The sequence below is a fragment of the Salvelinus alpinus genome, chromosome 31, assembly GCF_045679555.1.
Source record: "Salvelinus alpinus chromosome 31, SLU_Salpinus.1, whole genome shotgun sequence".
Classification (NCBI taxonomy): domain Eukaryota; kingdom Metazoa; phylum Chordata; class Actinopteri; order Salmoniformes; family Salmonidae; genus Salvelinus; species Salvelinus alpinus.
In genome coordinates this window covers 471,050-487,305 of record NC_092116.1, presented here as the reverse complement: position 1 = coordinate 487,305, position 16,256 = coordinate 471,050, and the positions used below count along the sequence as shown (strand labels likewise).

The window sequence follows — 16,256 nt, the reverse complement described above, 5'->3', positions numbered from 1 at the left end:
TCCACGACAAGCAGACTTGTCGGCCTTCTGCATCTGAAGTGGAATGTGGCTGAGCTACATCGGTGTTTGTCAGACCATGAGACATCCCAAAAATCGGTCTTCTCACAAAAACGTCTCTAGCGTCCGAATGGTTTGGTCTACAAACTATTATGACCACTCTGGAAAGGGGAGACTCTCACTCTCCATTTAGCTCCAGTCTGAAGCTAACTAGTTTGAAAGGTAACCTATATAAATGAATGAAAGTATGGAGGTACTGTAGTTTTGTGCCAACAAAAATAAGGGGTTAAATATGTGTCCAAAAAAATTGAAATATTTCCTGAACTTTCTTATATCTCCTATATATAGGACAGAGACTTCAAAACCTTATTTCTTATGATTTTTTTTACTGTCTTTTTTGCCATTGATGAATGTGCCCCACCGTGCTTGTTAAGTTCAACCAATACCATACTTTAGAGAAGTTCTATATTTTTAAGTTGTAGGAGAACATTTGAGTATTACATTAGTAAACTCAGCAAAAAAAGAAATGTCCCCTTTTCAGGACCCTGTTTTTCAAAGATAATTTGTAACATTGAAATAACTTCACAGATCTTCATTGTAATGGGTTTAAACACTGTTTCCCATACTTGTTCAATGAACCGTAAACAATTAAAACGAACATGCACCTGTGGAACGGTCATTAAGACACTAACATCTTACAGACGGTAGGCAATTAAGGTCACAGTTATGAAAACTTAGGACATTAAAGAGGCCTTTCTACTGACTCTGAAAAACACCAAAAAAAGATGCCTAGGGTCTCTGATCATCTGAGTGAACGTACCTTAGGCATGCTGCAAGGAGGCATGAGGACTGCAGATGTGGCCAGGGCAATAAATTGCAATGTCCGTACTGTGAGACACCTAAGACAGCGCTACAGGGAGACAGGACGGACAGCTGATCCTCCTCGCAGTGGCAGACCACGTGTAACAACACCTGCACAGGATCGGTACATCCAAAACATCACTCTTGCGGGACAGGTACAGGATGGCAACAACAATTGCCCGAGTTACACCAGGAATGCACAATCCCTCCATCAGTGCTCAGACTGTCCGCAATAGGCTGAGAGAGGCTTGACTGAGGGCTGTAGGCCTGTTGTAAGGCAGGTCCTCACCAGACGTCACCGGTAGCAACTATGGGCACAAACCCACCGTCGCTGGCAAAAAGTGCTCTTCACTGACGAGTCACGGTTTTGCCATTCCCCCCTACCGACTTGCAGGTGCCTTGGTGGAAGAGTGGGGTAACATCTCACAGCAAGAACAGGCAAATCTGGCGCAGTCCGTGAGGAGGAGATGCACTGCAATACTTAATGCAGCTGGTGGCCACACCAGATACTGACTGTTAATTTTCAGCATTGAGCATTGAGTATACTGTATCTAAACCAATGTTTGTTTCAAGGCATTAACCCCCCTCCCACACACACACACATTTTTGTTTTTGTTTTCTACCCCCTTTTTTCTCTCTAATTTTGTGATATCCAATTGAGATCTTGTCTCATCGCTGCAACTCCCCAACCGGCTAGGCAGAGGCAAAGGTTGAGTCCGCAACATGACCCACCAAACCACGCTTCTTAACACCCGCCTAACCCGGAAGCCAGCTGCACCAATGTTTCGGGGGAAACACCGTTCAACTGACGACCCGAAGTCAGCCTGCAGGCGCCCGGCCCGCCACAAGGAGTCGCTAGAGCGTGATGAGCCAAGTAAAGCCCCCCGGCCAAACCCACTCCTAACGCGGTTGATGCCGGGCCAATTGTGCGCCGCCCTATGGGACTCCCGGTCACGACCGGTTGTGACACAGCCTGGGATAGAACCCAGGTCTGTAGTGATGCCTCAAGCACAGCGATGCAGTGCCTTAGACCGCTGCACTGAAGTGAATATTAAGTGCTCTTTTGCCCAACGTATCGTCATTATAATCCTTGAATAATGCATTACAGATGCTCTTTCAGATGATGTGTGACTGAACTAAGGGAAATGTCAGTGACCAATCATTTAGTGGTATGCCTGATTGCAGCATTGCCAGGGTTGTATTTATCAATCAGCACTGCTTTTCAGCTGGCCAACACATAAATGACAAATCTGATCGTACTGTATTTCCATTTCATCCTTGACCACTGAATCATGAACAATGACAAATCTGTATAGGCTTAGATTTACACCACAGTGTCCCCTTACTTGTACCTCATGTTGGAGCCCACAACATCTAACTGTGCGATGTGCTGCATATAATTTATCTAAATGTATGACCTAGCTGAATATTAGTAGGTGGGAAGTCAAGGGACAGGGAAGACAGGGAATTCTTAGGGATGAAGACAACAGAATGTACCTTAATCCCGGGAAGTCCAGGCAGCCCTGGAAGTCCTGGCTCTCCCTACACAGGAAAAATGTGACGTTATAGCCGAGTTGAGCCTCTGTCCTGGGGCCTTCAACAGCAGTCCCTACCCTCTCTATCATTGGGTCCCAAACAGCTCTCCAGTGAGCTGGGCCCTGATGAAGATTACAACTTGCACTTGAGTTGTGTACCAGTATTACATGCAATCATCATTAGTTAGGGCTACTGTGGTGCTGATTATGTTGATTAATAAAGTTCAGAGGTCTATAAAGGCTTCAAAGGGATGTAATTCAGTACGTTTGGATTGTTTTCTACTGAGATTTTCAATGTCATTCACAAGTGAAGAATTCTGAACTCGCATACAAAGCAGAAAATGATGGAAACTCAATTGGGTTTGAGTGAACTATGTAAAATGCAAAAGGTCAAGCATTTCATAAGATTACTCAGAAGCATATCAACATAAAATTTTCTGACTGTGAATAATTGAATGCTCTATTTAAGACTTACATTTATGGTATATGAGAATATATATTTTGCACTGCTCACAATGATCAAGCGTAATAGCATTCAGAACTCAGCGAGAGGCCTGTAAATTACAATTGAGTCTCCTGAAAGCATTATAAATGTAATGAATAAAAGTCGCTTGTCTGGAAATACTACTTCACAAGCTTCACTGACTGTCACCCAAATGAATTATTTAATCGAGATCAACAGTTCCCTAATAGGCAACTGGAAGAGAAATTAAACTTTGTAAGAAAGCGTATTAAAGGAAATAGATAGAACAACTGTGAGCTGCCATAAAACCTTCCTAAAAAATCTGACTGTGTAGGGCAGGACATATTTTGCAGCACAGCAGGAAAGGGCTGCTTGAGAGGATAAAGAAAATGGGAATTAATGGGGTGGGGCTCTAGGGAGTAAATAGTGTAATTCAATGGGATTCTGATGCAGTCTTGACAGCAGCTCTGGCTGTGCCTAGCAAATGGTGGTTGCAAGAAAAGATGTCGTTGCAAGAAAAGAGGTCAGACTGCTTAAAAAAGTATGAGGCTTGCTTTTTGTCAGGATGCGGTGCTTTACTTTGTACTCTGTGGCCGGTATTCAATCAATTTGTACAGATACAGTAGTGGATTTCCAGACTGTCCTTTCAGAAGTGTGTTTTATTAGCATAGTAGGCTGTCCCAGGTGGATGGTTTCACTTGATTTAGAAATGGTAAATCTGATTGCGTGCGGTGGATGACCGCTCAGCCAGGTTTGTCAGCAGAACTGAACTTGTCATGGTGCCAAGGGACTGCACATTTCCAAATCAAGTGTCAATTCCTTCCATCAGAGACACTGCTGGGAAAATCCAACACACTCCTGAATGTGCTATCTGAAAATCCACTATCTGCAATTGATGGAATATACCAGTGTCTGTATTAAAACCCATACTTCTAACCTGAATGCCATGTTATGGGAGTGGCTTACCAGCTATATGTCTAGAACAGAGATGGGCAACTTAGATTTTTGGTGCAGGTGTTAATCCTGGTGATTTAAAAGCTAATGCTGTAATGGTGTAGTTATGTTTTATCACATTCTAATATCAATCTGAGAAATGTAACAAGTATTCCTCTCGTGAGGATTTTGAAACACGGGAAACACATGCCATGGGATTTTAGTGCAGGCTAGTTTTACCTTTGATCCCCCACGTCCTGACTCTCCTGGTTCACCCTGTAATACAAATCAATTCAAATTTGATTTGTCACATACACATGGTTAGCAGATGTTAATGCGAGTGTAGCGAAATGCTTGTGCTTCTAGTTCCGACAATGCAGTAATATCCAACGAGTAGGAGGGCAGAAGGAGGGCTCACTTTTAACCATTGAGGTAAGCAATAACGATGGATGAAATTATTTATTTGGTTCTTACCTAAATATGCCTTTTGAGTAGTCAAATTCTATTTTAAAAGGAAGATTTTCACCCTATTAATTGAGGATTGGACCCTTTCTTTCAATTTTCGCCTAAAATGACATACCCAAATCTAACTGCCTGTAGCTCAGGACCTGAAGCTAGGATATGCATATTCTTGATACCATTTGAAAGGAAACACTTTGAAGTTTGTGGAAATTAATTATAGGAGAATATAACACATTAGATCTGGTAAAAGATAATACAAAGAAATCATCTTTGAAATGCAAGAGAAAGGCCACGCTGTATTATTCCAGCTTAGGCACAATTTCTATTTTGGCCACTAGATGGCAGCACTGTATGTGCAACGTTTTAGACTGATCCAATGAACCATTGTATTTCTGCTCAAAATGTTGTATCAAGACTGTCCAAAAGTTCATAACTGTGCACTTTCCTCAAACAATAGCATGGTATTATTTCACTGTAATAGCTACTGTAAATTGGACAGTGCAGTTAGATTAACAAGAATTTAAGCTTTCTGCCCATATCAGATATATCTGTGCCCTGGGAAATTTTCTTGTTACTTAAAAATCATGCTAATCACATTAGCGCTCGTTAGCTCAACCGTCCTGTGGGGGACACACCAATACAAGAGTTCAGATTACATTACAGGGTTGACCTTAAACCTAAGGGACAAATGTAAATGAATCACCAATCACTTTAAATAAGTAAACATTATCTCTCCCAAAGCAACAAATACAATAGAGCTTTAAAATGATGGTGAAAACTTGGGGTTAAGTGTGTTAAAATCTTCCTATAAGTTGGACAAACATGACATGCCGAAATGGGGATTTTCTGAGAAAACAAAATAACTTATTTTATTGAAAACACACTGGTATTTTTGTTTTTAAAGGTAGACTCAGCGAGATGATGTTGCAATGAACAGCACCACAGATGATGAGAGCGATGCAAGACTTTGCTCCCACTCAGTCACACAGAGTATCTGAGCATGTGCACTGGTGCGCTTCATGCTGCTACAACGTGATACCTACGAGACCAAAACAGTGGCGAGGTTTATCCTTGCGCTTTAATGCTCTTAGTTGTAACTGACCCACTATGTGTTTACTTTGTGTATTCAATGTCATCTCGCTGAGTCTACCTTTACCATAGTTTAGTTTAAGCATAGATGTACAATATGTGTGATCCAACTGGTAAAAGCAGTGTTTATTTTATCAGAATTTACACAAATAATATCTGAAGGACATAAAAGGCACTCTATTCATGGAACCTATTTCAGCATTCAACCCATTCTACTTACCTTAATGCCTGCAGCAGAGGAGCCTGCATCACCCTACAAGAGACAAATAATAACAACATGTCTATGTGCAACAACAATAAAGATACTGTATGAGCAACAACAATATATATATGTCCAATGCGCAAAACTGTTAGGCGGTAAGGAGCTCTCTAGCTTTAAACAGGGTTACACTTAAACCCTTTACCTTCTTTAAAGTGAGACCAAATATAACATAATCTGAGGGTAAAATTGTATCAAATACCCTTGGCAAAATTCGTAACTCAGCATTTCCAAAACTCTGTCCTGGGGACCCCGAGGGGTGAGCGTTTTGGATTTTGCCCTAGCACTACACAGCTGATTCAAATAATCATAGCTTGATGATGAGTTCATTATATGAATCATCTGTGGCCAAAAACGAAAATGTGCACCCCTTGGGGTCCCCAGGACAGAGTTTGGGAAACGCTGCCCTAACTGATCTTCAGCAGCTAGGGAGTGGGTGATAACTCACTATTCTATGTACTAAACAGAAGCTCAATAATAGATGTTGAGATGACAGGCCAAGAGGAAAAGATCCAGTCCATCTTTAGTAGATGAGTGGAACGGAATGTGATGCTTTAAAACGTGTTTGAAATGGAAACCACAAGGCAAGGGTAAATAAACATAGACTACAGTACAGTGATGTCACAACTAAAGGACTAGAGGAAATCATCAAGATCCACAGAAATTCTCACAATAGCTGGCCTTATGTTATCTGAAATGTTGAGCTGCACTGTCACACTCTGTGGTAGATAACACTGTCATGACTCTCCTGTGAAGATCTGAATGATCAGGTTACAGTGGGTCCGCTCTACAGCACACGCTCTCTCGTAGAGCGGGAAGTCTGCTGTTTTATGACAGTCGTAAATACCGAAATTCCTTTCCCCACTCTGCCAAAATGAAGGTTGAGAATCCTTTTGTAGGTTGAGAAAGACTTTGCAGTACGGTAACCTCAAAAAGGTTGAATAATGTAACAATATTTCTGTATTCCAACCAGTTGGAATTGTCCGTGGGTATTTAAAGAACAATCCTCTACCAAAGGACAAGACCAGAGAACATGGAGATCATTCCCACGTTGAAATGACTAAGAAATATACAAACTAAAGAACAATTATTCAGGCTGCAGCTGTTTAAGCACTTTAGTCTGGTAAATGCAACGGGTCGAATGGCCAAATGGTACTCTGACATATCCATTATAACAAGCTACAACTCCGAACGACTTTGATCACTGGTGGACAAACCAGAACAGAACGGACCAGAACGGACAGGCGATCGCAGAGAGGGACAACAAAAGGCATACACTCGTAAATATGTATATTGAAATGTATTTTCGAATGAGCAGTTGTTCATGTTCAAATTATAAGCATTTCCATGAGTGTAGTGTATGTACGGGGTCCACTCTGAGTTTCCCGCTCTTGAGCTGGCCCCACCCCATTCCTTTGTCTACCAAGCCGTCATATCGGCTTAGCCCACTAGGGACTTTTCAGTGTATCATGTCAGTAACCAATGTATTACTATTGTGTGTGTGTGTTTGTCATTCTGTGATTGATTAGTTAGTTAGAAAATCAATAATTAAGCCAATTTGTATATTGCTGATTCATGATTTATGTTAGGGTTTGTGCAGATATCCAAGGGTTTGTGACATTCAGGAAGGAAACTGATGAGGTAATAATACATTAATTGAAGACTAATCGATAAGGTAATAACATATCTGAAGAGTTATATTCGGGAAATAGAAACTCTATAAACATTTTCCCATGGTGCCCCGACTTCGTAGTTAATTACTATTCCGCGATCAATTTAATAATTACACAGATAATTGATTTGAATTGATTTGATAATATAACAGTCTTCACATTTAATGACAGCAAACGCTATGACAACATCCACTCTTTGTTTATGTAATAGGCTGTAAGGCATAAGTATCCTATTTTCTTTTTTAAATCGTCAGTCCACATGTCAAGTGTAATTGCGCCATTGTATTTACCAAGTTCTTTCTCAACTCCGGGACCACCCACCAGCGATAATTGTGTTGTTGCCTGATGCAGGACTCTAGTGCTAGAGAAGAGAGACTGTTGGACTGAAACATTCACAACTCCATTAATTTACAAAAATATAATAAATTTGTGCCACAGTTCAGACTACCGATAGAGCAGCGTTCTAACTCCCCCTTGTGATGGTGTGGTGCAATGACAAAATTATGCAATTTACCACCATCTACCACAAATGGTTGCGGCATAAGCTTGAAACTTTTAATTGAGGAACCACTATGTTTATCATTACTTATTATGTAAATATTCCTGACTTATGTATGCATATTTCCTGTATAATGTTTACCATTATTTGTGTATACATATTCAATTTATGTATGCATATTCTTTCTATTATCTGCATTATTACTTCCTCATTCTATAACTATGTCATTATGTGGTAACTAGTGATTCATTGTAAATGACTAATTATGTTTTTATTATTTCTTTGTTATAGAAACCACATACACATGTTTACAGATACTACTTTACATCTCAATACTCTTCAGGTTACCTTGGCAATAAAGTGTTAACAGTGTCTTTCTAGCAGAAGAGACAGGGGCTAGAGTTTAGGGAACGGGATTGCTTTATGAATTTCCCATTGGTGGAAAGGGAGCACAGAATGAGGGCTGGGCCTTTTGCCTGGTGCAGATTTTGCGGTTCTACCTCACATGTGCCTTGCTCTCAGGAGTTGCTAACGATTGCCTTCCCCGGCTTTTATGGGAGTCATTACGATGCATGTATAATTGCAGCATTTTTTGGGGGGCCAATAAACTGTATTAACGGTTACAGCTGGATATCACTTTGCTCAAACGTATTGCTGTGCTAAAAGATTCAACATAGAGCCCATATATAGGCTACATGAATCAGCCAGTTTCCATGCAGCAGTGGCACCAGGTGAGGGTGACCGAAGTAGAGTATTAATCAGGCTATGAAGCCAAAGAGGTGTGGTGACTAATTTGCACCATGGCAGAGATAAGCGTCACACTCAACATTATAGCCATAGTTATTCTGCTTCATTCTGGGGCCTTGGTTTTTAAATCTCTGCTTTAGTTTTCCTCTAATGACCGAGTAACAGTATACGTGAGGGATCGTCAATTCTGATTGGCTCAGAGACCAGCTAAGGACACTGCCAGCAGTTGAACCATAGCCAGAATAACTAAAGGTGGCTTTCACCTCAAATTTGAGGTACCACTTCACTACTACAGCCCAGGCCAAGCTCCCACAGCTCTGCCAGCCTAAACCTACTCAAGAGGGAATGTTGAAATGTTACAGATACTGTCCTGTTTGGTAAATGGCTTATGAAAATGAATGAATACCAATGCTGTTTTTTAACAGATTGTTACAGAGAGTAACTTAGTACCTGGACATGCAATAACAATAAAGGCATTTTAAAAGACACAGTGATTTCCCTGTGTTTTATATACACTGCTCAAAAAAATAAAGGGAACACTTAAACAACACAATGTAACTCCATATCCACAAATGTGCATATGTCAGCATATGGTCTCACAAGGGGTCTGAGGATCTCATCTCGGTACCTAATGGCAGTCAGGCTACCTCTGGCGAGCACATGGAGGGCTGTGCGGCCCCACAAAGAAATGCCACCCCACACCATGACTGACCCACCGCCAAACCGGTCATGCTGGAGGATGTTGCAGGCAGCAGAACTGGTCGAGCAGTTTAGGGTGTTAATTGAGGTCTAACTGTTTTGTATTGATTGCTGTTTTGTTTTACATTGTATTGGTTGTTGATCAGGGCACCCTTGGGAATGAGGCCATGGTCTCAATGGGTTTTCCCTTAATGAATAAAGAATTAAATAAATACAAAATGTGTGAACAAATCAGGTGAAAAATATCACAGGTAAAAAAAAAAATATATATAAATATATCAGATGTTGTTTTCAGAAAGGTGTGACTTTTCACATGAATGTTTCACGTGAACAAATCATTTCAGCGTGGAAAATATGTTAATATTTGGTCGAGACGTTGATTGATGTCAATGAGATTACAACCTATAATCACCCATTCAAAAAGACAGCCGACAGTTAAATTCCCTATGTGGTATCACTATGCTTTCAAGCAACCAAATTCAAATGGAAAAAACAACGGGTCATGGATGCATCAACGCAATATTGGCACACACCATTTGTTACAGCAAAATGGAACAAAAGTAAAGAGAAGGGCTTAACAAGAAAAACTTCCAAATGGACTTATTTGAGGCAGAAACAAAAGTAAACCTTGAATTTGTAGGTTTAAAATATCCCTCTAGTGGCCAGGGTTGAACTATTTTATGGAAATGCCATTGGCTGGTAAATATACAGTCTATGATAGGCTGATGAAGAATTTGTTCCAGGATATAATCACTGCCACTTGGTGAGATTAGCATAGAATGAACCATGTTATCTGATGGGACCAGCTTTTTTATTTATTTTTATTGTCAGAGGGAAGTCATACTGAGAGTAGGGTCTCTATTACAGATGAGCCCTGCATAAATACATCAAACGCATACAATATACAAAATTAAAAAACACATTTATCAACATAGAGGTCTCCGATCATTACTCTGAACTGACCAAGGGGGACCAGAGAGCTCTGTAAGTTGTACCACATAGGGCGCTAAAAAACTAGAAGCAGCTTTACCCAACTCTGTGGGAGACCGAAGGGACCTCCAGTGTTATCCAAGCCTAGGACCGGGTTTGGTCATTTGTAAGTCTAAATTGAATTAATAATGATAGTTACATTGGAAGTTTCTGCATGAGTGCTTTGTAGATATACGCAAAATGCTGATCTCTCCTTATGTAAAAAAGTCCCAACCCCCTTTTTGATACAAAACACAATGATGAGTTCTATAACCATTACCAGTAATAAACCTAAGGGCATCTAGTGGTTTAAGTGTAGATGCTGCTGCATGGATATAGATAATATCCTCATAATCTAAAATAGACATAAAAATGACTTGGACAATTACCTTCCTACAGTATTAACAAAAGTCAGACATGCTTTGTTTCCGTAAAAGAAACCAACCTTGAACTTCAAGTTCCTCACAAGCTCAGTGACATGTTTTTTAAATGACAGTTTGTCACCAAGCCAGATACCAAGATATTTGTAGGAAGGAAGGAAGGAATTCAATTTGCGTACCGTTCATACACTGCTCAAAAAAAATAAAGGGAACACTTAAACAACACAATGTAACTCCAAGTCAATCACACTTCTGTGAAATCAAACTGTCCACTTAGGAAGCAACACTGATTGACAATAAATTTCACATGCTGTTGTGCAAATGGAATAGACAAAAGGTGGAAATTATAGGCAATTAGCAAGACACCCCCAATAAAGGAATGGTTCTGCAGGTGGTGACCACAGACCACTTCTCAGTTCCTATGCTTCCTGGCTGATGTTTTGGTCACTTTTGAATGCTGGCGGTGCTTTCACTCTAGTGGTAGCATGAGACGGAGTCTACAACCTACACAAGTGGCTCAGGTAGTGCAGTTCATCCAGGATGGCACATCAATGTGAGCTGTGGCAAGAAGGTTTGCTGTGTCTGTCAGCGTAGTGTCCAGAGCATGGAGGCGCTACCAGGAGACAGGCCAGTACATCAGGAGACGTGGAGGAGGCCGTAGGAGGGCAACAACCCAGCAGCAGGACCGCTACCTCCGCCTTTGTGCAAGGAGGTGCACTGCCAGAGCCCTGCAAAATGACCTCCAGCAGGCCACAAATGTGCCTATAATTTCCACATTTTGTCTATTCCATTTGCACAACAGCATGTGAAATTTATTGTCAATCAGTGTTGCTTCCTAAGTGGACAGTTTGATTTCACAGAAGTGTGATTGACTTGGAGTTACATTGTGTTGTTTAAGTGTTCCCTTAATTTTTTTGAGCAGTGTACTAGTCATTTGTAACGATAGTCATTTTCTTCCTCCTCCTCGGACGAGGAGAGGCGAGACGGATCGGACCAATACGCAGAGTGGTTAGTTTCCATAGTGATTTAATATACAACAAAACAATATGCGATACAAAATACCAAAAATAACTACCGTGACAGTCCCGTGTGGCGAAACACTGACACAAGAACAAACACCCACAAAACACACTTGAAACCCCGGCTGCCTAAGTATGATTCTCAATCAGGGACAACGATTGACAGCTGCCTCTGATTGAGAATCATACCAGGCCGAACACACAAAATCCCAACATAAAAATCACACATCGACAACCCACCCAACTCACGCCCTGACCATACTAAATAAATACAAAAACAAGGGAAAACAGGTCAGGAACGTGACATCATTACAGATTGTTGCTGTAAATGAGAATGTGTTCTCAGTCAACTTACCTGGTAAAATAAGGTTATTGTTGCTATAAATGAGAACATGTTTTCAGTCCACTTACCTGGTAAAATAAGGGTTTAAAAAAATTAAAAATAAAAATAAATCTGAGTTATGGGACTTTGGAAAAAAAGCAACAAAAAAAAGCAAAGAAAAGCTTGAAAATCCGACTTCAAACTTGAAAAGGCTCGGTCAACCGATGGAGCAATGGAATACAACAATGTATAATCTGCAAACATATGAATTATATATATATATTTTTTTACAGCATTACCAATGTTATTTATATAGATTCTAAACAGTCATGGGCCGAGTATCAAACCTTGGAACTCAAATTTGACCCCATCTACCTTGATGGCCTGAGTTCTGTCATTGAAATAATTATGAAACCATCGGCAAGCATCAGTACCCAACCCTATTGAGGACAGCTTAATCAAAAGGATAACATCGTCTACAGTATCAAAAGCTTTTGACAAACTACAAACATGGCAGCACAATTATTTCTATCATCTAAGGCATTTTCAATATAATTTACAACAAGCATGGTAGCTGTAGTGGTGCTATGTTTAGGTCTGAATACGGATTGATTAACATTAAGAATACCATTTACAGATAGAACATAACTTGCCTGTTCATTGACCAATGATTCTATTATTTTCGCAAGACAAGGGAGCCTGGAAACGGTTTGATAATGATCAAGATAACTACTATCCCCACCCTTACGGAGTGGTAGACAAAAGCTGCTTTCCACACTTTTGGAATATTTCCTGACACTAACGTTAAATAAAAAATGTAGGTTACTGAGATAGCAACGAGGGGTGCTACATACTTAAGCAAAGACGGGTCCAAATTGTCAGCCCCTAATGACTTCTTGGTGTCAATAGCTAAAGAATTTCTGTGAATTGCCAAAAATAAAAACCCATACTACCATTTCCCAAGTCACGTCAGCTAACGAGCCTTGGTCCAGGCTTGATTACTTATCAAGAGGAGGTCTGAGAGTACAGGAGAGTACCATGGGTTAGTTCGGTATTTGACTCTGAGTCGCTTGAAAGGGGCATGTTTGTATTTTTTGTATTTTGTATTTATTAAGGATCCCCATTAGCTGCTGCCTGGGGTCCAGGAAGAGCCAGAGAGGTAAAAATGGATGAGAAAAATTCAAGTACCAAAACAGGGTCTGGTATGAAGCTAGTAGAAAAAAGCTTTGAATAATATAGATCATGAAGGAACGCCTGGGGTGAGACTTTTTCAAAATGTCTCTTCAAAATGTCTCTGACGTGGGTCAGAGTTTTTCAATTTGGTATCTCTAATGCAAGCAATAGTGGTTGCTGATACAATTTGCAAAAAAACACCACTAGCCAAATACTTATGGGGATGGTTAGTCAGGATAATCAATCAATGAGGAGTTTGCTAGGTTTTTTACATGAATTCAAGTTGACTTATAGACAGATATTCTTAAAACTGATCTGAGGCATATGTAAGCCAATCAAGATTTAGATCACCTAACACCACCAATTCAGACACCAGAAAGGGTTTTAAATAATCATAAATAATATCAGTAGCCTCCGCTGAGGCGGCCGGGTGGCGGGAGACCGCAGCAAAAAAGATATGCATATTTTGGCTTATGGCCACTTTTATAAACAACAGCTCACATGTTTTGGGGACAGAGATGCTAAGAGAGCATGATGCCATAAGAGAAGATCTGACATAAATAGCCACCCCTCACCCCTTTTTTTGTCTATCAAATCTGAAAATGTTGTAGTCCGCAATGGCAATGCAATGGCAATGTCCTTATCCATAATCAAATTATTCAGCCAGTCCTCAGCTACAATTTAGCGTTCTGTCACGTAAGTAAGTCAAGGGTTTTAATTGGCTGATAAGCATTTTGAGCAGAGAAACTGTCTCAATTTAAATGGTTGCTTATTTGTATTTATTAGGGATCGCCATTAGCTTTTGCCAAGGCAGCAGCTACTCTTCCTGGGTTCCAAACACATTAAGGCACTTACATTACATATAAAATGAATTATAAAAAAGTACATCATATAACATTATTACACCACAATATATCTACAATACAAAATGTATAATACCACCATACAGCAATATTAGAATGTACGTGTGTTTAGATTGCATGTGCGCGTATGCCTGTCTGTACCTTTGTGTGTGTCTCTTCACAGTCCCTGCTGTTCCATAAGGTGTATTTTTACAAGTTAAAAAAAATCTGATTCTACTGCTTGCATCAGATACCTGATGTGGAATGGAGTTCCATGCCTTATGTTTGCAAATATGTGACCGACCGGCTAGATTCGGTCTTATGTAGCAAAATTTTGGATAAAAGTAGAGACTCAGAGCTAGAACATGGTATATCATACAATACAGTTGAGGAACAATGGGAAATAATTCAGTTTTGAAAGTTGATAAACTTGTAACCACAATTTTGAGAAAATGGCCCTTGAATGTTTTGGTACCTTCTTTATCTACACCCACTCAGCATCGTTCACAACGTTTTAAGCTTTAGCCTCGCCCATCTCTTTAAGGATTCACATGGGAGGCTATGTACTAAACAACCAAAGATTTCAAGACTAAAGGCTGGTTTATACTACAGGTGTGTTCGTAAATGTAATCTGGAGTGCCAGAGCATGCTCTGGGCGTTCGTAAACTCAGAGCGTTTCGCTCTCGGAGCGCACACTGGACGCTCTGGACGAAAAGTAGGGTTGAACCGAGCGTTCTGACCTAACAACGACAGTCAAGCACCCAAGCTAACTGGCTAACATTGGCTAACCGGCTAGCTACGTCCAGACACAAATGAGAGAACAGCTCACTCTAACCATTTTACTCACCCTAGCAGAATAGGTTAGGCAGTTTTTATGTTATCCAGAGCGTTGGTGACTGCAACTGTGCTGCTGGCAACAATTAAATTACATTTTTTTTGCCAAAGTGTACTGACCGGCCATATTCAATGAGTGTTCAGCGTTCGTAAATTCGTCAGTTATTCTGCGCTCAGTACACTTTAACGTGAAATGAAAACGACTTTATGACAAAATTAGAAACGTGTAACATCTGAAAATGTAGCTAGCTAGACTCTCTTACCCGTATACATGGATGGACGCTTTTCCCTCTCTGTCACGGATGCCATGGAGACTGTTTTATACAACAGCCTTCTGTGTGTTATTTTTTCGACTCCGTCTGCATATTTGCAATCAAAAGGCATACTTTTCTCCATCTCCTTAGCTATCGTACTGTAATTCCAGTGATTTCAAAACTTGGTCGTCCAGAAAGCGGAGAGCAACACTTATGCAGTTCTACTACGTGATATCTTTCAAAAAAGCAGCGTTAGAAAGGATTACCTACACATACTGACCAGCTCATATTATAGATAGAAGCACGCTACATGGGAGACCAATCCGAACTCATCTCTCTGGAAGTCCAGCCCATTCATTAGCCCAGCCATTCATGGATATCGGGGAAAGTTGCTCCCTTTTTCCATGGCTAAAGCAACTAGGCTCGTAATTTAACAATTTTATTCGTATTTACAGATGGCATACAAGTTTGTTATTAAGGCACATGAAAGTTCAGATGTTCGAGAAGGCATATCTGCCCCAAAAAAACTCCTGTGAAGTAGTGACGCGCGACATACACCTAGTTTCCTGAAACGAGTCACATATTGATACAACAGTAGCTAAGATGGGGAGAAGTCTGTCCATAATAAAGTGTTACATTGCCTTTTTAACAAAACTATCAACAAGGCAGGTCCTTACAGGCCCTAGTTTTGTCACACCTGGACTACTGTTCAGCAGTGTAGTCAGGTGCCACATAGAGGAACTTAGGAAAATTACAGTTGGCTCAGAACAGGGCAGCACAGCTGGCCCGTAAAAGTACACAGAGACCTAACATTAATGATATGCATGTGAATCTCTCATGGCTCAAAGTGGAAGAGAGATTGACTCCATCACTACTTGATTTTGTAAGAAGTGTTGACAAGCTGTCTGTTAAAATTACTAGCACACATCTTGGACACTCATGCATACCCCACAAGACATGCCACAAGAGGTCTCTTCACAATCCCCAAGTCCAGAACAGACTATGGGAGGCTCACAGTAATACATAGAGCCATGACTACATGGAACTCTATTCCACATCAGGTAACTGATGCAAACAGTACAATCAAATAAAATAAAAAAACTGGTAAAAAATACACCTTATGGAACAGTGGGGATTGTGAAGAGACACATGCATACAGTTGAAGTCGGAAGTTTACATACACTTAGGTTGGAGTCATTAAAACTCATTTTTCAACCACTTCACATATTTCTTGTTAACAAACTAT

General features: G+C 40.4%; 1 protein-coding gene across 1 annotated transcript in view; it reads right to left on the bottom strand.

Moving 5' to 3' along the window:
- The window catches only part of LOC139561875 (collagen alpha-1(XXV) chain-like), a 136,609-nt gene that overhangs the window by 47,730 nt on the left and 72,623 nt on the right, over nucleotides 1-16,256 (bottom strand). Inside the window, exons 10-12 of the mRNA XM_071379247.1 lie at nucleotides 5,561-5,593; nucleotides 4,030-4,065; nucleotides 2,356-2,400 (exon numbers count right to left, since the gene is read on the bottom strand). Coding sequence (XP_071235348.1) covers nucleotides 2,356-2,400; nucleotides 4,030-4,065; nucleotides 5,561-5,593 — 114 coding nt within the window. The remainder of the gene's footprint in view (nucleotides 1-2,355; nucleotides 2,401-4,029; nucleotides 4,066-5,560; nucleotides 5,594-16,256) is intronic.